Source organism: Ixodes scapularis, unplaced genomic scaffold, assembly GCF_016920785.2.
Source record: "Ixodes scapularis isolate PalLabHiFi unplaced genomic scaffold, ASM1692078v2 PGA_scaffold43__4_contigs__length_2004386, whole genome shotgun sequence".
Classification (NCBI taxonomy): domain Eukaryota; kingdom Metazoa; phylum Arthropoda; class Arachnida; order Ixodida; family Ixodidae; genus Ixodes; species Ixodes scapularis.
Genome location: NW_024609872.1, coordinates 1,230,260 through 1,251,965, shown reverse-complemented (window position 1 = coordinate 1,251,965; position 21,706 = coordinate 1,230,260). Strand labels below are relative to the sequence as shown.

Here is a 21,706-nt window from a genome sequence, read left to right as displayed (position 1 = left end):
ATATTCAGTGAAAACGGCATCCACGTATCTATTATCTCCTTTTTTTAAACCGTTATTCTGTTAAGCTTAAAAAAAAGAACTGTATATACATATATAGGTGAACTCGTAGTGGTGAATGAGCCGGAAGACGTTGTAAGCGAAGAGTAAGTTGCAGCAATGACAGACTCTTTGAATTAGAGTGCCTTCATAAAGCGCACATGAAGGCTCCCTACTTTGAATATACTGTTAACGGCAAGCCAATTTTTTTTCTCTTTATATGTATATATATATATATATAGACGTTTTGTCTTCATGCATATACTAAATCTGGCTTGGCGGACAGTAGACTGAATAACGATCACCATTATATCACTTCATGAATAGAAAGGATAAAGGATTGCGCAGGCTGGTGCGAGTTTTACGGAAAGGCTAAGGCCCACGCAAACAGGTGTTCCCGCACAAGTGACCCTCCATAGCCTTCAATATTTCATTAAAGTTTAAACAAATAATACATAAAAATAACAACACATCTTGGACCTGTCGCTTTTATTTTCGTTGGCTGTTTTGAGGGCCAAGGATAATTGCAGATAGAAAGCTGATCTATTGATAGAAAAAGAGTCTGTGACGGTTGTCACAGGCGGACTTGTACACGTTACTGAAAAATAGTAAGGAATTACATTTATAATTACTCGAGGCTAAATTGTAATTTATTACAATTACAATTACCCTTCAATAAAAGTAAGTGACCGTTACCCCAAAAAGTAATCCGTTACTTTCGTGGCGTTACTTTCAACAATATTGCCCTCAAAGAAGAAACAAAGGAAAGAGGGTTTTTCAAGTTCTTATTGTTGGAACCTGTTTCATTTATTGACCTTAGCTATTTTGAGCACCAGCTGAGTCTCAAAAGTCTCGTCTGACATTTTGCGTTATTTCTTACTCAATACGTGGACTGCTACGCTGAACACCCTTTGAACTGAAGCACTGCATGCGAGTGCCTGCCATATTGTGCCTCACGAATGCTTTATGCTCTGCATTGAGATTTTTCAGCGAAGCAATGGAAGTACTATTTACCTCGAAGATAGCACAAAGCTTCGTCGTTGCAGCCGTTGTCTGATATTCGAGAGTTTTAGTAGATCGTTCCTGTAGTGTCCTGAGGACAGGAAGAAAGGGTCGACTAGTCTATTCGAACGTTGAACGAAAAAGCGTTTTTAATGCGAGTCATAGGTTGCCAGATCACGTTATGGTATGTACAGTGTTGCCAACATAAAAGCAGAACACAACATCATCTCCCCCTGAAAAACGAAACAACTAAGCGAAAAATGGCTAATTTATATGAAAGTCCTGCAGACGGGAAAGACGCCGTCGTTCTCTTGTCGACGGTCCTCTGCAAGGTCCGTCCGACCACGTCGTTCCTTGAGCCTGTGTAGGCGCCGCAGAATCTTCCAGTCGAAGTCCAACAACAGGACATTCATCTTGTGACACTTGTACCGGCGATGTCAAAACTTCCCGACGTTGTTCTTCAATGGAATCTGGTCCAATCGTAATTTGTATTGGCGCCTCCGAAGCTGCTAGGCGATGTTCGTCAACCGAGTCTGCGCCTCCAGAAACTTGACATGGTGTTGCCAAAGCTTCGCAATTCTCCCCAATGGAGTATTCGCCTTGGTTGTCCGAGACGGTTCTCCTGGCTGACTGTTCTTGATCTCCAGGAACGGTTAGCAAGTGTAGCAACCGTTTACTTCTTTCCGTGACGCACTCCTCAGGCACGACCACCAGCTTGGAGGCATTCCAGCTGCGTCCGTCTTCCAAGCGGAAAGTGCCTGGACCCACCTGTTATTGTATTTTCAGTGGTCGGGAATATGATAGCTCACCCTTACCGCCATTTGTGGGTTTACGAACCCGTACGAAATCTCCCTCTTTGAATTTTGGAGTTTTGGCACTTCTTTTCGCATCTGTATACTCCTTCGTCGAGCGCTGCTTGCTTTGGACACGAGCTCGTAACTGTTCCATTGCCGTGGCTGGCTCCTGGAAGAAGTTCTTTGATGGAAGGCCCGTGATGTCAAGTCGGGTGCTTGGTTGGCAACCGTGGAGGAGCTGAGCAGGAGACACTCCTGTGGTTGAGTGTGGGGTAGACCGATATACGCCCAAGTAGTCCACGACGGCTTCTTTAAGCGGTCGTCCTTCCAAAACTGAAACTTGAATAAAGTCCTTCAGGCTCCTGTTGAATCGTTCGACCAACCCATTGGCCTGTGGGTAGTATACCGACGAGACACAGTGCTTGATTCCTCTTTGGTTCAGGAAGTCTTCAAAAAGCTTCGACTTGAACTGTGGCCCGTTGTCTGTTACGAGTTCTTCCGGATAGCCCTCCCGACTGAACACGCCTCGCAAGAAATTTATCACCGCTTGTGACGTAACTGTATTTGCAAAACAAACTTCCGGCCACTTGGAATGGTAGTCCACAAGGGTGACGACAGACTTAGGACCTGCGGTGGTCAGGTTCAGCGGGCCCACGATGTCCATAGCCAGCTTCTGTTAGGGCTTTTCCGGGAGAGTAACTGGACGTAGTGGTGCCACGACCGGTTTGGCTGACTTGTCGGCTGATTGGCAAACGTGACAACTTCGCACGGCACACTCCACGTGCCTGTCCATCCGGGGTCACCAGAACTTGTCTCGAAGTCTTTGTTTGGTTTTCACGATGCCAGGGTGTGCCTCGTGTGCAAAAGAAACCAAGTCCGAGGTCAGCGAATCCGGCACAACAACTTTGTCTTCCCTGAAGACTATGCCATCCACCATGGACAATTCTTCCCTAAGCTGGAAGAAAGGCATCAGCTCCTGAGTGAGCATCCTCTTTGCCGGCCATCCCTTCTCAAGGTACTTGGTCACTAGCTATAGGATAGAATCCTTGGCCGTTGCGACTTGCACTTGATCCTTGGTGATGCAAGATGACACTAAAGACACAACTTCTTCCTCCATGTCTGGCTCTGCTGCTGCCACCAAAGGTAGTCGGGACAGCGCATCTGCGACAGCATTGTCGCTGCCTCTTTGATAGACGATGTCAAAATTGTAGTAAAGGAGTCTTGCTGACCACCTTGCAATTCGTAGTGGCCTCCTGCCGGAACCTCTGGACGATAACAGAGTCACAAGCGCCTGGTGATCCGTTCTAAGTAGGAACCTTCGGCCCCAGAGGTAGATGTGCCAATGTTCACAAGCAAACAAACACGCCAACGCCTCCTTTTCCCCAGCAGAGTACCTCCGCTCGGTAGAAGTCAGTGACCTGGATGCAAAGGCCACAGTGTGTAGCTCTTGCCCAGCTTGTTGCCGAAGGACGGTTCCAAGGCCAGTGTCTGAAGCGTCAGTGGTCACAACTACTGGAAGGTTAGGGTCGAACATCTTGATGACGGGACTTGACGACAGGACCTCTTTGATCTTCTCAAAGCTTCTCTGCGATGCATCATCCCAAGTGAATGCCTGGCTCTGACGCAGAAGTTTCCTGAGAGGCTCGACCACATCAGAATAGTGTGGGACAAAACGGGAGTAGTAGCCTGCGAGTCCCAGAAATGACCGCAACGCCGAGACGTCCTTCGGTACTGGTGCTTGAACGATGGCCTCCACCTTCGAATGCAGAGGAGCGAGGCCCTCCTTGCCCACCACGTGTCCGAGGAAAGAAAGCTGGTCCACGTCGAACACGCCCTTGTCATTCAGTTGGAGTCCAGCCTCGGAAATGCGCCTCAGGACACGTCTCAGGTTTTCTTGGTGCTCGCTGGTCGTCCTCCCCCACACAATGACATCGTCGATGTAACAGAGAACCCCACTGCATCCTTTCAGGATGAGCGACATCATCTTTTGGAAGGCAGCCGGCGCTGATGCAAGTCCGAAACAGACGCGCTTGAACCTAAACAGACCATCGTGGGTGACGAAAGTTGTTAACTCGCGGCTGTCGGGCGTCAGTTCAACCTGGTGGTACGCAGATGCCAAGTCGAGCTTTGAAAACCTGGTAGCACCCACCATCTGGTGCAGCAGCTCCTCAGTATGGGGAAGTGGGAATCCATCCACGATGATGGCTTTGTTCGGTTCCCTCAAGTCGACAAACAACCGGATCGTGCCGTCCTTCTTCCGAACCACGACAATGGGCGAGGTCCATTCCGCTGCATCCACCCGCTCGATAATGTCGAGACGTTCCAACCTTTGCAACTCTTCAGACACCTGTTCGCGCAACGTAATGGGCAATCTGCGTAGCTTCGCAGCGACTGGCTTCACCGATGCACGCACCTTGACTTGATGAACGAAGCCCTTGGCCAGGCCAAGCTCGCCCGAAAAAATATGTGAGAATTCACCGCGTAAATTCACTGGCAGCAATTCCGCTGAGTGCGCGACAGTTTGTAGACAACTGAGCGTGTCGCCGTGGATGTTCAGTTGCAGGTTCTGAATGGCATCCAGTCCAAGAAGTGACTTGCCACGCTGTACAACATGAAACAGAACACACGTGCGTGTGTGTTTGTAGGCCACGTCAGTTAAAAAACAGCCTTTCACTGGGATGCGCTTTTTGGAATAATCCAGCAGCGTCACCGTCGCGTCAGTCAGCGAGCGGCCAGCGAAGTGCTTGTGGAAGATATCTTCACTCAGAAGTGAAACAGACGAGCCGGTGTCGACCAGAAACCGTTATGTCACGCTGTCAACGTCGATGTCGACGTAGATCCCTTTCTCTCGCATGTTGTCAGGATCCAGGTTCAAAATCGTGACAGAGTTCGTGGCCGCCGACGATTCTTTCGCGGCGTGATTTTCCTGCCGACCTTCTTGCCTCCGCTTCGTCTTGCACACCGCAGCAAAGTGCCCCCGCTTGTTGCAGTTGCGACATGTCTTATCTCTGGCCGGGCATTCCTTCGCATTCGCGCGGCGCGCAGTCGAGCCGCAACGGTAGCACGACGCAGTCAACGCCTTTCCGGTGCTCCCACTCGTCGGCTTGTCGACCAGGGACGGCGCCAGGCTTTTCATAGTGAGGGGGCAGTGGGGAGGCGCACGGCATTTTTGGGGAGGCATGGTGCCTTTGATCCGACTAAAAGAACAAATATTCAGGGACGATGACTTGGCGCTTCGTGAGTTTTTAATAGAAATCAGCTCAATTTATTTCATTATTTTACAACCTATCTACAACTCTGGTTAATGTAGAATTTCACGTGCAAAATATTCAGGCATGTTTACATTCCGCAATACTAAATAAGCACGCTCACGCTTGTCGTGACTCATCTGCTCTAAAACCGGAGTACGTCAGCGATCATGTAGATGTAGTGACGATTCTCCCTTCTCTGCTGAATACGCCTGGCAGAGATACACGGCGACTGTTTTAGCCGCGCCACTGTTCTCCATCTGCTTGAAGGAAGCCGATGATGTTTGGGACACTTTGCGTGCCGCACTGTTGGAGTGGCGTCGTAGTCCGCCTTTCTTTTGAAGAACTTCTAGTTTCGACAACCCTCTGTGAAAATACAGCTCTTCCACTGTTTTACGCCCCCCCCCCCCCCCCCCCCCCCCCCCCCCAAATGCACAATCAGCTTTCCTCCAACCTTCTGGGATAGTCCCTCGAAGGGACTCCGTGCCCCAGGGTCACTACTGATGGGAGCATGGCAGTTCTCGAACCGCCAGACTCCGACCTACACCCTTCCAGAGCACACACAGTCGCCGTCACCAAAGTTGCTACAAGGACCCCATAGAGACTTGAAATAAGCAGGATGACCAAGACACACCAAAGCCGCCTTTTGGGAACTCGCCACTCGGCCCAAGCGTCTTAGGACTTTGGGAGATTTACTCGGTCAGAACATGAACAGTGCCCTTGAGTTCTTTTGTCTGGCAGGTACGAAGCGACGGCGCAGTGCAGATGGGATTCCAAGTCTTTCCGAGTAATCACTTGCTTGAAGCTACTTTCAGGAAGTCTTTTATTGTTGGTGACAAAAGAATTGAGTTTTAGACGACGCTCCTTAGCTTCGGCAAGCCATACCGATATTCATGCATCGTTCTTCATGGTGTACGTAAAGAAAATAAAGCGGACGGCACGAAAAAGTTGAAAACGTCCGGTATGAGGCCTCCTTAGGCTGGCTATCCTTCGAGCCAATGTCTTTTCCGTGGGACGAGGAAATTAGGAAAATAACGAGCCATGTAGCGTATGCGGGTCTGCGCGCGAAAATCAGGGTGAGGGGGGGGGGGGGGGGGGGTGTAAAGGCTGGCATATTTTTGGGGTGGCAGGACAAATTTTAGGGGAGGCGCCCGCCACCCCTCGCCTCCCTTCGGCGCCGTCCCTGTTGTCGACAACTCGCTGGACGACGGGGTCTCCAGCCAGCTCCTTCAGCTCTCGCTTAGTCTGTTCAATGTGCCTGCCGAGGTCGATCGCGCGGTTTAGTGTCAGACTCGTTCCCTCGAAGAGCAGGCGCTCGCGTATCTGCTGCGACGCTGTCCCCTCCAAGAGCTGATCGCGTATAGTCTTGTCAGCTGCCTCTCCAAAGTTGCAGTCCGACGACAACTCACGAAGTGCGGCGGCGTAGGCTTCGAAGGCTTCTCCCGGCATTTGACGGCGCTGACGGAAACGATGTCTTTCCATCAGTTCGTTCGTCGCAGTCGAGAAGTGGTTGTCCAACACGTCCAGTGCTTCGTCGAATACGTTCTTGTCGTCATGCCCTTCGGTGACTCCTTCCTTTCCTTTTTCTTTGATGACCGATGCCGGAGTAGTCGGTGCTACACTATTGTAGATCCGCTGTCCTTCCAGGCCCAGCGCATTGAGCAGAATAGCCCTCCTGCGTTTTGGCGCGAAGTCGTCGCCGCCAACGGCTTCCAAGTAGTTCAGGAAAGCTAACTTCCACTGCCGCCACGGCACGCACGCTGGTCCCGGCGTAGCGAGGAAGGGGGGTGGTGACTGACTGTAACTGAGCATGGCGTCCGCTCACCGGCAGCAGGCAGTAGCAGGCCCGGCAGGGTTCTTCAACGGTCTTCCCTCGTCGCCATTATGTAGTGTCCTGAGGACACGAAGAAAGGGTCGACTATAGTATGGCGTACTAGAACTGGGCAGTGTGTCGTCCGCGCCGAGAAGCAACGGAGGGAGGAGGTCGGCGCAGCGATGACGGCGCGCAAGGACGCCAGGGGGCGCTGCGGGTAACAGGCGTGCTGGGCGTGCTCCTTCCCGCTCGGATTGCCATGTGGTCGTACTGCTTGTGATCGTGTGGTTCACGTCGTCGCCTTGTTTTGCTGTTTTTTTTTTGTTTTTTTTTTAATGGTTGAGTGAAATTGATTGTGATCGGTGCCGTTCAGTGGGATGTAAGACAACGCGTGCAATGACGGAAAAACGGCGGGACAAGAGAGACGGGACGTGTTTTGTGTCGGGGCATTGATTTCCCCACACCCCTCTACGGGGGTATACTCCCCCTTGTTTTTTCGAAAGAACCCCTTTAATTTGCAACGACTCTTATATTCTCAATGCCCCCTGAACCCCCCCCCCCCCCCCCCCCCCCCCCTTCCTAACCTCAATTCCCGGGGCCCGTGCCGGGTTGGAACAGTGGCTACCGGTCCTGCAGAGAAGCACGTTCCCTTTTTCGTGCCCCTCTCGAGTTCGATCGGCGTCAGTCGTCGTCCCGCAACATTAAAAGGAGTGACAGGGAGACTCTGCTTCATCTAATGCAGGCAGTCATGACAGTCGTCCTCTACATTTTTTTTTTCGGACTTTTTGCACTCTAAAGTATGCTAAATTGGTTTTACAGACACTGGTTTGGACAGACCGAAGGGTCCTGTGCACGCTGACTGCATTAGAAAGGCTTGGAAAAGTGACTGTGAAAATGTGACGTTAAAGGTTATGGCCTCACATCAGCAAATTATTTTTTTTCCTAACGGCTTTAAAAAAGAATGAGGGTTGGCCCAGCACTCCGTCTCTTCAATAAGAAAAGGCCTTTTTTTTTTTTTGTTTTTTTTTTGCCGCAAGAAAATTGAAGGGTCCCAGCGGAAGATGCAGAGTTATTTATCCTGAAGATGTCGAAGCTTATCAGGATCATGACCTCAGGCTGGAGAATGTAGAGGTACAAAACGCCACAGGCGCCGACTACGGGGGAGCTCGGGAGCCCCCCTCTCCCGAGCTTTTGGGAAAAGCAAGTAGCATCGCCTCCGGAATCCGATTCCTTGGGTGCACCTCATTAATCTCAAATGTGCGCTGGCGCCCAGTGTACAATTAAAAACTTTTCTGTGTGCCGTGCCCACACATATCAATATAGCTGGTGTTCAGTAGATAAATAAGAATTTATCCACTGTGGATACATTTTTCTAACTATTCGTACAGTCCTGTTTGAAGACCCCACGTAGTAACAGAAAATACGATAAAGGCTAGTGCTGGAAATTCCTTTGAAAACCCGTGGAAGTAGTTGCGAGAGTTGACAATGGCACCTCCATGCAGCCTACGGAAGAACGCGATATAATCCGTTTTGTAAGCCCATTTTGTTTTCCCAAACATTGAAACAATTCATTAGGGTAGTGCGCTTGAACCACGGATTTCATTGATCACAACTACAGTGACAGCGAAATTAAAGGGTCACAAAAGCACACATTTGTTTAGGTATCATGCCATCAGCATGCTTATCCTACGTTATCCAGGGGATTAAACACGTTTGGGACGTCTCTTTCAAGAGACTTCTCGAACGTTTCCCTGGGGGATGGATTTCCCGCAGCTATTCAGAACGCAACATTGTTAGCGCGAACAAGCGATCGCCGGTTTTTCTATGAGAAACCAAAGGATCTCAGCAAAGTTCTAATTGCTGGGGATAAAGCTCATTCGGGTCTATAATGCAGGTGATAAAAGTTCGTCCTCACTAATACTCTTTCGAAGTAAATGCGAGAAAGCGCCAATGTCTTGTTCGCGCTAACAGTGTCGCGATGTGTACTGTGGCGTCCTGCCCGAAGATGCACGTCTCGGGCAAAGCATTTGGCAACGAATTAGTGCTATAAATAATATGTGAAACAGCAGAAATAAAGAATACCGTAACGAGTTAGCCAAACAATACGAAACAATCGAACCCGTGCGGAACGCCAAGCCAGCCAAGCGCTACCGCTGCCTGCGCTCCGCACTCCGGCAGCACGCCTACTACACGTTGCGCCCTCTCGCGGCCACCGATCCGGTCATCGCTGAAAGAGCCCCCCCTCCGCCGGCGCTCGCTACACTGCCCAGTCTTCTAGTACATCGTGGGTACCGCCATTTTGAGAGCGAGAGAGAAAAGGGGAAAGGGCTCCCGGCGCTTTCCCCCTTTCTGATTGTGTAGAAAGAGTGAAAGTCCCGGATGAGAGGCTTGGCCGGTGTTGGGTCTGCTGTGCCCCAACTTCGTTCGCGCTTTCTTTTCTGTTTTAAACTCGCAAACTTAATTAGAGCCACGGGCTTCGATGGAAACAGTCCCCCGGTCATGGGGACACCATTGCTCGGTCATAGGGTGCACAAATAACGAGAGAAAGCGTCGAATACTGCCCAAGGACCTCTATAGCTTGCATGGAATCCGGCAAGGCAAGTGCGGCTGCAATGTTTTGGAGCTCCACCACTTTCCGCATAACTGGAAATGATGAACCATTCATAAATTTTTGCTTGCAATAGGCCTATTTCAACTTTGCCGTTTTAGTCATGAACAAGCGATACGCGAAACGGGAACCTCAATTAAATTTTGTAAACACCCGGAGCTGCTACAGATCGTTTTGCTGCGCTGCATTTATCTTGCGTGTCCGTGTTCTTATATTTCCTTGTGGATGAACGACGAAGACGTTCTAGATGTGCTTATATCGAACCGCAGAAAGCCTCAAAGCAGCCACGAATTATTTTACTATTTAATGCAATATTTTGGGTACTAACCTCCAATTTCTGTCACTGACACGTTCGCTGCCGCTGTTCCCCTCGTCGCCGCACTGGCCGGATGCCTGAAGAAACGTGCACACTGGGCTCGAAGACGCAGATCGCAACACACGAGACGTACCCTGCAGCGACTATCCAGCGCTTTAAAGGGGGTACGGGCCGTTCGTCGAAAGACAATTCGTAATAGGGCAACTCGTCGCAGGGCCGTTCGTCGCACAGGGCAATTCGTCATAGGGCAATTCGTCACTAGGACAACTTGTCGAAAAACGGGAGTTCTGAAATAGCGCTTTGTCTATACCGAACGAAAAGCGTCGCCAAAGGTATTATAATCCGACGCTTTTGTTTGGTTCTGGTTCGTTTCTCTTGTTTGGTTCTAAGTTGATAAACATCTTCCTTGGAAGCACAATGTATAATGCTTTGAAGATTACTTTGTTATCCACCTTTGAGTTCACAGCCTTTCTCTGGTTCCCCTTCTGGAAAAGGTTTCCATTCAGTTTAGCCTAGAGGGTTTCGAAGAAGGATCCGGAAATGCGGCGCTTTGTCTATACGGAACGAAAAGCGTCGCCGAAGGTATTATAACCCGACGCTATTTAGCATTGACCTATTTTTAAGTGTTCGGTAGCTTTGTTATTCAGCTTGTGTGTAGTATCTTGTTTAGAAAGATTAGTCTCCTGTTTGGTTTTAAGTTGATAAACATTTTAGTTAACCTTGGAAGCAAATGTATAATGCTTTGAGGATTACTTTGTTATCCACCTTCGAGTTCAAAGTCTTTCTCTGGTTCCCCTAGTGACAAAGGTTTTCATTCAGCTTAGCTTACAGGGTTTTGAAGAAGGATCTGAAAATGCAGCTTCCAATGACTCATTCATGAATCGGCGGACTGCTATACACCAACTCATGTTTACAAACAAACCGGAGCGCCCCTAGCGGACGTCACCGGCGCCGTGGATGGTGGGCAAGAAGCCCGCCGTCGCCCATAAACAAACCATTGAATTGAGTTGTTGTCGGCGTCGGTGGGAGTCCCCGTGCTCTTTTTCGCGTTGGAATTGTTGATTCTACGTCCTCCTAACAATGTCTGACTACTTGAGCGGCTTCAGCAAAACTATCGAGGCAAAACTTTGCGTGAATAATGTGACTTGCGGCGATTCATTTCACGTGGACGCCGCAGAATGGGCGCTAAAGCCTGACTCCCACGTCGAGATTCTGCTCGCTATTTTCAGTCGCGACGTCGCTCGGACTGCAAAAGCGTGGACCGTAGCTGAGATGGTGGACATCGATACTGAAAACCTCAAGAAGAATCGGGCATTACAAGTCGGTGATGGCCACTGGTAACAATGATCAACAACTTCTTGTATCTGTTTACACTTAGCCGACTTACCCCAACCAACCTTCAAAAGTGTTTTGAGGCCTGCACTTAGTTCTTATCGCAATTACCGGGTCAATGTTTGGTTTACGAGCCGCTGTCGTTTGAACGAACTGACGACAAAAAGCAGCCAAGTTTGAAAGAGCAGACGACAGTTGGAACGCACGCGCAATGGAGTACGGGCAAGACGCACCGCGTCCCGCGTCAACAAACCATTAGAATGTCACGTTGTCGGCGTCTGTGTGAGTCTGCATACTCTTTTTCGCGTTGGAGTTGTCGATTCTACGTCCTCATCGCAATGTCTTACCACTTTAATCGCCTGAGCGAAATCATCAAGGCTCGTTACGCTGCTAAACTTTGCATAAATAATTTGACGTGCGGCGATGTATTTGCATGACCGCCGCAGAATGGACGTACAAAACCATGATGAGACTCTTCTAGTTATTTTCGGTCGCGACGACCCTCGTGCTGCAAAAGTGTAGAAGGTAGCGGCGATGATCGACGTCGATACTGAAAATCGGAAGCGGGAACAGACAAAGCGTAACAAGTAGGTGATGGCCACCGGTACCAATGATCAACATCTTGTATCTACTGCTTACACCGAGCCTACTTAAGTCTTTTGAGGCCTGCAATTACTTCTTATTGCAATCACCGGGTCAAAGTTTGGTCTACGGGCCGCTTTTGTTTGAACGAGCAGACGACAAAAAACAGACAACTTTAAAAGAGCAGACGAAAGTTCGAACGATCAGGCAGCCGTGTGAATTTGAAGACGCACTGAATCCGTGGGTGGTCCGGACAACTTGGGGGTTTTCTCTCGGTCATGTTGGAACAAAGCAAATAGATCTGGCGACTACAAATTGTGGCCCGCACACGCAATCATAGTTCGACAGCGTCAGGTTTGCCCTTTTCACGGCTGCTATCGACGTTCTCGGACGAACGGAGGGTGCAAAAATACATGAAAACTGATCTTCAAACCTTCAGAGACTCTCTTTGTAAAGCCCCCATCACAGCATTTTGACGAGAAGGCAGGTTTTTTGTCTCGTTTCTTCACGATGTCACCAAGTGGACTTGGTGACATCGTGATGGCAAGGACGCTAAATACGCCTGTCTTCTTCACTGTCCAGGTGTTGCTGTGTCAGATAGCAAGCAGCGGCGCCAACAGCTTCAGCGCCGACAACTTCGGCACGGTTTCGTATCAACAAGGCATCAATGGTGACTCGACGGAACGTGGTCGCCTCCCCCTGGTGTACAGCTTTCCGGAACCTACGTTCTACCCTGGCGTCACGTCCGGAACTTTACCTATAAATGCCCACAACGATCTCGTCGGCTTCAGTGGACTTGGTGACATCGTGATGGCAAGGACGCTAAATACGCCTGTCTTCTTCACTGTCCAGGTGTTGCTGTGTCAGATAGCAAGCAGCGGCGCCAACAGCTTCAGCGCCGACAACTTCGGCACGGTTTCGTATCAACAAGGCATCAATGGTGACTCGACGGAACGTGGTCGCCTCCCCCTGGTGTACAGCTTTCCGGAACCTACGTTCTACCCTGGCGTCACGTCCGGAACTTTACCTATAAACGCCCACAACGATCTCGTCGGCTTCAGTGGACTTGGTGACATCGTGATGGCAAGGACGCTAAATACGCCTGTCTTCTTCACTGTCCAGGTGTTGCTGTGTCAGATAGCAAGCAGCGGCGCCAACAGCTTCAGCGCCGACAACTTCGGCACGGTTTCGTATCAACAAGGCATCAATGGTGACTCGACGGAACGTGGTCGCCTCCCCCTGGTGTACAGCTTTCCGGAACCTACGTTCTACCCTGGCGTCACGTCCGGAACTTTACCTATAAACGCCCACAACGATCTCGTCGGCTTCAGTGGACTTGGTGACATCGTGATGGCAAGGACGCTAAATACGCCTGTCTTCTTCACTGTCCAGGTGTTGCTGTGTCAGATAGCAAGCAGCGGCGCCAACAGCTTCAGCGCCGACAACTTCGGCACGGTTTCGTATCAACAAGGCATCAATGGTGACTCGACGGAACGTGGTCGCCTCCCCCTGGTGTACAGCTTTCCGGAACCTACGTTCTACCCTGGCGTCACGTCCGGAACTTTACCTATAAATGCCCACAACGATCTCGTCGGCTTCAGTGGACTTGGTGACATCGTGATGGCAAGGACGCTAAATATGCCTGTCTTCTTCACTGTCCAGGTGTTGCTGTGTCAGATAGCAAGCAGCGGCGCCAACAGCTTCAGCGCCGACAACTTCGGCACGGTTTCGTATCAACAAGGCATCAATGGTGACTCGACGGAACGTGGTCGCCTCCCCCTGGTGTACAGCTTTCCGGAACCTACGTTCTACCCTGGCGTCACGTCCGGAACTTTACCTATAAACGCCCACAACGATCTCGTCGGCTTCAGTGGACTCGGTGACATCGTGATGGCAAGGACGCTAAGTACGCCTGTCTTCTTCACTGTCCAGGTTAGTTACACATATCCTGTACAATGCTATCGTAGTGATGATCGGTGCTTGTTTCTGTCACCAAGTCCACAAACCATAGTTAGAAGCGTTGCGTCAGTGTGTCGTGACTTGATATCGGCAATAAAATGCTTAGATGGGCCAGTTGGTACATCGTGGGAAAATAAGCGCCAAAAAAACACGGACAAAGAGTAGATTGACAACGACACAGGGCGCCCTGTGTCGTTGTCAATCTACTCTTTGTCCGTGTTTTTTTGGCGCTTATTTTCCCACGATGTACCAACTGGCCCATCTAAGGCGCCCTGTGTCGTTGTCAATCTACTCTTTGTCCGTGTTTTTTTGGCGCTTATTTTCCCACGATGTACCAACTGGCCCATCTAAGGCGCCCTGTGTCGTTGTCAATCTACTCTTTGTCCGTGTTTTTTTGGCGCTTATTTTCCCTTGATATCGGCATTGTTGTTACAATCAGGAGATGTAGAAACCAATCCTGGACCTAGTATCCAGGAATCACTCGACCAGCTTCTTGCTGGCCAATCTGAAATGCGGAAAGAAATAAGAGAGATCAATGAAAAACAATTAAGTTTAGATTCATTTGTCAGAGATGTCCTAACACGGCTGGATAAGGCAGAAAAGGACATAGATGCGCTGCAAAAAAAAGAACGGGACTCTCCTCTGCTACAAGTTATTGCAGATATTCAGCAAGCGAACAAACTACAAGAGAGGAGGCTTGTTGAACTCGAAAACAGGTCCAGAAAAGACAACCTTGTTATATTTGGCATTGAAGAGCAACCCGGCGAAACTGGAGACTCGCTTAAAGACAAGGTCATAAATAATCTTTCCAAAACCACTCTGAAGGTCACTGTAAACAGTGTTGACCGTCTGCATCGTCTTGGTAGACATGTTCCCGAGAAAACAAGGCCAGTCATACTGCACTTCCAAGACCACAGTGAAAAAATGTCTGTTCTTAAGAATTGTCATTTACTAAAGGGAAGTAAGGTTTCTGTCCGGCATGATTTGTCGCAGGAAACAATTCGAACGCGAAAGTTGCTCTGGACATCTGCGCAGCCAGATAAACAAAACGACGCTAAAGTGTTTCTGGTTCATGATAAGCTTCATGTAAACGGTGACATTTATGCGTGGGATGACAGCACACAAACGCGCGTGAAACTGCCCAGCAGCAGCAAGAAACGTGTTTCCACCGCTCCGTGACGTCAGAAGCAAATAACCTTTCGACTTGTGTCATTTAATGCGCAAAGTGTTTTGAATAAACTTACAGATTTCGAGGCAATGCTCCTTGATTTTGACCCCCACGCCACTTTGATAACCGAAACATGGCTGCACTCAGATATACAGGACAGCGAAGTCATTCCGCCGACACACAAAATTTACCGAAACGATAGACTGTCACGTGGCGGTGGCGTTGCCATTGTCCTGAAGTCCGAGTTAGGCGCGTGCCTACTACCAGGCATTCCTAACCACGAAAGTTTGTGGTGTCGGGTTGATTTTTACGGGAATAGCCTTGTTCTAGGAGTAGTGTACAGACCGCCTAATGCCTCACCAGTGTTCCTTGAGCAATTATACGACTTTCTTGGGTCTTTTCGTAATGATCGCGTACGACTAATCATGGCCGGTGATTTTAATTTACCCCATATTGACTGGTTAAAAATGAGATCAGCGGGAGCACACGCACGTGATTCAGAGATGTTGCTTGACTGTGCGTTCTCGAACGACCTGACCCAGATAGTGACATCGCCGACAAGGATCGGCAACACGGCGCAATCTATTTTGGACCTGGTCTTCGTTAGTCCACTAATATCATGGTACACTATTGACGTTTTAACAGGGTTGTCTGATCATAAATTGCTGTATTTTACTACCAACTTTTTCAAAAACGCGGAACTTGGTGGTGTAAAAAAATTTATTGTTAAAAATTATAACGATGCGAGTGATGTTGATGTGCTCGACTACTTGGAGACACACCTCGATGATTTCTGTGAGGAACGCGACTTAGAAACCCAGTGGACTATGTTTAAAAACATTTGCAATTATTGCATTTCGCAGTATATACCCAGCAAGGTAAAACGCACAAGAAGGAACAATCCTTGGATAACAAGAGAGATTATTCAACTTAAACGTAAATTGCAACGTAAAAAGCGAACTCACAAGTATGGGACATCTGAACTTTCTCAAATAAAAGAAGAATTGAAAGAAAAGATTTCAACTTCCAAGGAGTTTTTCTTCTCGCAGTCTCTTATCAGTCTTCTAAAGGAAGCGCCCGCTAAATTTTGGAACTTCTTATCAGGAACAAAAAAGTGTGTTGAGTGTTTAAATGTTAGTGGGATTCTTGTCACTGATAAAACCGACATGGCAAACGAATTCAATAGGTACTTTCAGTCCGTATTCAGCCCCCGTTCGGCAGCACAGCCAGAGAGCATCTGTGATATGTCGTCGGCCATGCGGGACCTTGTCGTAAGCCGGGAAGGAATCTTTGATCTTTTGCTTCGGCTAAATGTTAAAAAAGCGTGTGGGCCGGACAATGTGCCTAACGAATTCCTTCGACGCTATGCTGAATGGCTGTCGCATTATTTGTTCGTCATTTTTAATAACTCACTAAAACAAAAAGAGATTCCTTTTGACTGGCGTCGCGCTCGTGTTGTGCCAATTTTAAAAAGTGGTGATCCTCAGTGCGTTTTTAATTATCGCCCTATATCCCTTACTTCTGTTTGTTGTAAAACACTGGAGCACATAGTGTGCAGGCACATTACTGATTACCTGGAAGAAAATAACCTCCTTACCAGTGCTCAGCATGGCTTCCGTCGAGGGCTATCAACAGTGACACAGTTAGTAACAACTCTGCATGATTTCGCCCTTGCTCTAAATAAAAGAAAACAAGTCGATGCCATCTTTTTAGACTTCGCGAAGGCTTTCGATAAAGTACCACATCATAAACTAGTGCAGAAGCTATACGCAATCGGAATTAAAAACGACCTAGTCCAATTCGTTCAGTCGTACCTTTCAAACCGCTCCCAGTTTATCGAAATAGACAAGCAATCTTCAAGTCAGTTATCTGTTTCATCAGGTGTTCCGCAGGGGTCGGTTCTGGGACCGTTATTGTTTCTTATCTACATAAACGACATAGTTGACAGCATAGATGACAGAGTTCGGGTTCGGTTGTTTGCAGACGACTGCATATTGTACAAAGAAGTAGAAACCCATAATGACCAGCTAGCTCTCGAAAATAATCTTCAGAATGTCTATGCGTGGTGTGAACAGTGGCAAATGCCGTTGAACTTGGATAAATGTACATTACTAAGGGTTACAAATAAAAAAACTGTACTGGACTTTCCCTATACAATTAATGGCACTCAAGTTAAAGAAGCCTCTGAAGTTAACCCAGGCGAAAATTTTCAACTGGGACCAGTTGGTCCCAGTTGCAACTGGTTTATGGAACAATTCCCAGTTGCAACTGGTCCCAGTTGGAGTCGTCCAACTGGGACCAGTTGGTCCCAGTTGCAACTGGTTTATGGAACAATTCCCAGTTGGAGTTGGTCCCAGCTGGAATTGGTCCCAGTTACAACTGGTCCCAGTTACCAACTCCAGCAACAATGAAACACGGCACAAAATGGAAGGTTGACAATACTTTATTGTCAAAAACTTGGAGAATGAAACTAAATAGGTTCGGTGACGTACACGCTCCGGGTTTAGCCACTTGCTTGTGACGGTTGAATCGCTTTTTCAGAGGTGGTATTCATGAGATGAAGGAAGATTGGCCGCTGGCGTCTGTTAGTGAAGACGTCCTCAGCTTCTCTTCCCATCGCGTGAAGAAAGGTGCTCACCCGTGATCCTGCGTTGCGCAGGTGAAGTCCTGATAAGATGCGGTAGCGCTCCCACCTTGCAATCTCTGTCACAACAGTCAAACATTTTCGAGGTAGACCTCCCGCCATTTTCGCCATTGTGCTCTCCGCGCCGTGTTCTCTTCCGTCCGGTCTTTCCTGGGTGCCCTCCGATCGCTGAACTGCATCTTTCCATCCTCGAAGTTCACCGCCGCCACCGTAGTGTGTGTACAGTTAGGTCCAAAGAAGCGCAGCTGTAGTTTTGACATTTTCATAACGACGCCAACTTGGGCGATGGCGACCCTTCTCTACCGCGTCCGTCCGACTCCGGCGTCAGCATAGGCAGCGCCATCTGTCGACAGCGCGTACCACTAATCCGCACCCGCGTGCCACGGCGGCCGGCTAGCTCTGATTAGTCAAAAGATAAATTTATTTATTAAAAGAAAAAAAAAAAATACTGTAGGTATTTAAATAAATGTTTTAATATATTTTAATAATTCACTAAATGTTCATTTAGGTGAACACATTTTGTCACTAATTATATTTTCCAATTAAAAAATGATTTAGTTAATTAAAATTTTTATATTATTTTTATAAATATATAAATGTACCCCAGTAATTAAAATTCCCTATTTGTATAAATATAAAATTTTAAGTATTTTTAGTTTTCTTTATTAGCAAAGGTCAATACACCCCCAACTTGTCCAAATTGTTGCCCAGTGTGAACTGGGAACGGGAAAGGCATTTGAAGTCCGACTGGGAATCGCTCCAACCAGTTACTTTCCTAACTGGTTCCAGTGCACTCCATTCCCAACTGGGCGTCAAACCAGTTGACTCCCAACTGGGAATGGTTCAAACCAGTTGACTCCCAACTGGGAATGGTTCAAACCAGTTGACCCCTCAGCTGGCCCCAGTTGGACTCCTATTGGTCCCAGTTGATTCCCAGTTGGGACCAGTTAGTCCCAGTTGATTCCCAGTTGGGACCAGTTAGTCCCAGTTGAAACCAGTTGAGGTGCCAACTGGTCCCAGTTAGAAATTTTCGCCTGGGAAGTACCTTGGGGTAACAATTACGAGTAGTTTGAACTGGAATGCACATGTTGCCAATGTTTGTGCTGCTGCGAGACGAGCGTTGTGGTCCCTAAGGCGCAGACTTCCGCTGGCACCCTCCAGTGTCAAGCTCTGTGCCTATAAGACTTTGGTCAGGCCAGTTTTAGAATACGCGTGCGTAGTCTGGGACCCGTGTACACAAAAAGCCATAGACGAATTAGAGAAAGTTCAAAGGCTAGCTGCGCGATTCATATGCAATAGGTACCGCCGCTTAGACAGCCCATCAGAAATGGTAAAATCACTTGAATTGGAGTCTTTGAGATCGCGCCGGAAAAATTTCAGATTGAAGTTTTTGTACCTAATGAAGAATAATTACTTTAATTTAGATTCATCACCTTACATAAAGCACGTCACACGCCGAAATACACGCTTTAATCATGGAAGTCTTTTAGAGCCATACCAAAGCGCAAACAACATTTTTAAAAATTCGTTTTTCCCAAGGACCATAATAGAATGGAATTGCTTAGAAAAAGACACTGTTGATAGCCCTACCCCTGATGTATTTTTTTCGAAATTGCGATGATATATGCTATTTAATATCAGTGTTGTGTTGAAGAACGTGTGTGTTTGCGACTCTGCCATCCCTTCCCCTTTCTTTTCCCCCCACTCCTGCCTGGGCCCCAACGGGGCCTGCAGTATTGTGAAATAAATAATAAAAGGAACACAGGAATGCATGTCTGGCACGGCGACTTCTGCCCACCGCCCCAGACCGGAAGTGCGTCCGGCGCGCCACCACCGCGGCGTGACGTAGGAGAGTTGAGTTGGTGTATAAAATGTTTGGTTTCCCGTCAATCTTTGAAGTCGCCATGGAAATCATCCAGACGGAGAGGGGTGGGGAGATGCTACTTTTTCAGGGATTTTCCTACACCGCCAACCGAAGAACTGAAACCAGTGTATACTGGATATGCCGGAAAAGGGAGAGCTGCAAAGCAAAAATAACAACCGATTTTTCCAAGCTTCAAATTTTGAAAGCGACGAACGACCACAGCCACGCTCCAGAACCGACCGAAATCAACTGTCTGAAGGTTCGATCAAAAATGAAGACGAGTGCAGGTGGGGACGCATAAGATTTACTTCGCTTTTCGTGATAGTTCTGATGATAAACTGCATTTGATAACATATGTAATTTATTTTCAGTGGAAGGACGTGACCAAGCTCAGCATATTCTCTTGGACGCGGCTGCAAGTATCACCGACAGCACTGCGTCACAACTGCCCTCTACGTCAACTCTACGTCGAACCATTCGAAGACAGAGGCAACGGGCAACATTTAATTATGCCCTCCCAACCTGCCGAGAGGACATCAAGCTCCCAAGAGAGTACACGGTGCGTACATAAAACATTACGCGGTTGATTTACATGCCATATTTGCTTGTAGGTGAACTGCAAGGAAGAGCCGTTCCTCTTGCACGACAGTGGCGAGGGCGACGTCAACCGGCTCATTCTATTTGCAACACAACGCAACCTGGAGTGTTTGGGAGGTGCAAGCGCCTGGTTTTGTGATGGCACGTTCAAGGTGGTGCCCTCCCTGTTCTATCAACTCTACACCATACATGCGCTGAAGAACGGGATCACCGTGCCCATGGTGTACGGTTTACTTCCGAATAAAGCTGAGTCAACATACCGCAGGTAAGTTCCAATTATAATGTTGCCCTATTAGGTGTTATCTCAAGGTATTGACAATGGCTGTGCAAACTCTACTACTTTTTCATCTTACCAGGTTCTTCACAGCCGTCATTGACAACATTGGACCCTGCGCTGCACGGACCCTGTACACGGACTTCGAAATGGCCGCTATCAACGCCGCTCGTGACACTATTTCGGAGGTCCAAATTTAAGGATGCTTTTTCCATCTCGCCCAGTCCGTTTATCGGAAGCTTTGCGCCTTGGGTTTTCAAGCGCGTTACGCCACGGACGAGACATTTGCAGTAAAGGTTAGTCTCTTTTGGCCTGTAGAGTGTTGTTTCCTTTTCTGTATGTATTTCTTATCAGTTTGTGTAGAGTTTCAAAACATTTTCCTTTTATTCCAGATGAAAATGCTCCCGGCTTTGGCATTTCTGCCTGCTGGGAACATTCCTGAAGCTTTTCAGGACATCATGGAAGCATTTCCCGCTGAGGCGATTCAAGTAGCGGACTACTTTGAGGATGTTTACATCGGCCGACCGCGACGAAACGGGATCTGCTCCGCCCAGTTCCCTCCAAAACTGTGGTCTGTGCATGAGGCGACGATGGGTGGAATGCCGCGGACCAACAACAGTGTGGAGGCATGGCACTACGGGCTACAGGTAATTTCTTTTATTGCCTTATTCATGCCGCACGCGCAATCGACAGTTTGTATGACTAAAGAAACGTTTGCGCGCACGAAAAAAGACAGGCACACAAAGGTCCTGACGGGGCAAGCGCACCCCGTCCTGACATTTTTGAGCTTGTCTTCTTTCGTGCGCGCAACCGTCTTTTAGACAAACATGCAGCAACTAGCCCAACAAGTTTTATTGGACTGTTTGTATCTCGTGTTTATTTATAAAGCCCTCGATATCATTTTTTGCAGAGCAACGTAAGTTGCGCTTCACCTAATCTCTGGGCGTTCCGGGAGTCACTAAAAAAGGAGCAAGCTATGACGGAGCTGAAGCTCAGCCAAGCTGCAAGCGGGGTCGTTTCCACAAGGATGTCGCGGAAGCGGGCCGGACACGACAGGCGACTGCGGGCCATCCTTCATCGCTATGACGGGACCAACAACTTGGATGTCGTCGAAGCATGTGCCAGAAGTATCTCTTTGTGAACACTGCTAAAGTGCTGTCATTAATAAAACACTTGTATTTACGCACCTAAATGAGTACTCCCTTCTTATTAGTCACTAGGAGTGGTGCCAAGGTTGTGGTGGTCAAGACATTAGTACGCAGTGCCTATAAAAGTTAGTACAAACTAATTTCATGGGTGCGGGAAAAAATAAGTAAATAAAGGAAGAGGGTCACTAGTGATTGCACTCACCGAAAAAAAATATGCTCAATGAGCAACAAAACCCATAAAAAATTATCAGAAAGACTGTTTCACGAATTGTCCTAGTGACGAACCGCCCCATGACGAATTGCCCTATGTGACGAATAGCC

At 48.2% G+C, this 21,706-nt stretch overlaps 1 protein-coding gene and 2 pseudogenes across 1 annotated transcript; 2 read left to right on the top strand and 1 right to left on the bottom strand.

Moving 5' to 3' along the window:
* Positions 1 to 579: 579 nt before the first annotated feature.
* LOC120838242 lies at positions 580 to 4,831 on the bottom strand (annotated as a pseudogene).
* Positions 4,832 to 13,351: 8,520 nt separating this feature from the next.
* On the top strand, positions 13,352 to 14,869 carry LOC120838241. The gene is made up of 2 exons (XM_040208075.1): positions 13,352 to 13,770; positions 14,101 to 14,869. The coding sequence occupies exons 1-2, from the start codon at positions 13,352 to 13,354 to the stop codon at positions 14,867 to 14,869; spliced, it is 1,188 nt and encodes a 395-aa protein (XP_040064009.1).
* Positions 14,870 to 19,445: 4,576 nt separating this feature from the next.
* LOC115319789 lies at positions 19,446 to 21,378 on the top strand (annotated as a pseudogene).
* Positions 21,379 to 21,706: the final 328 nt, after the last annotated feature.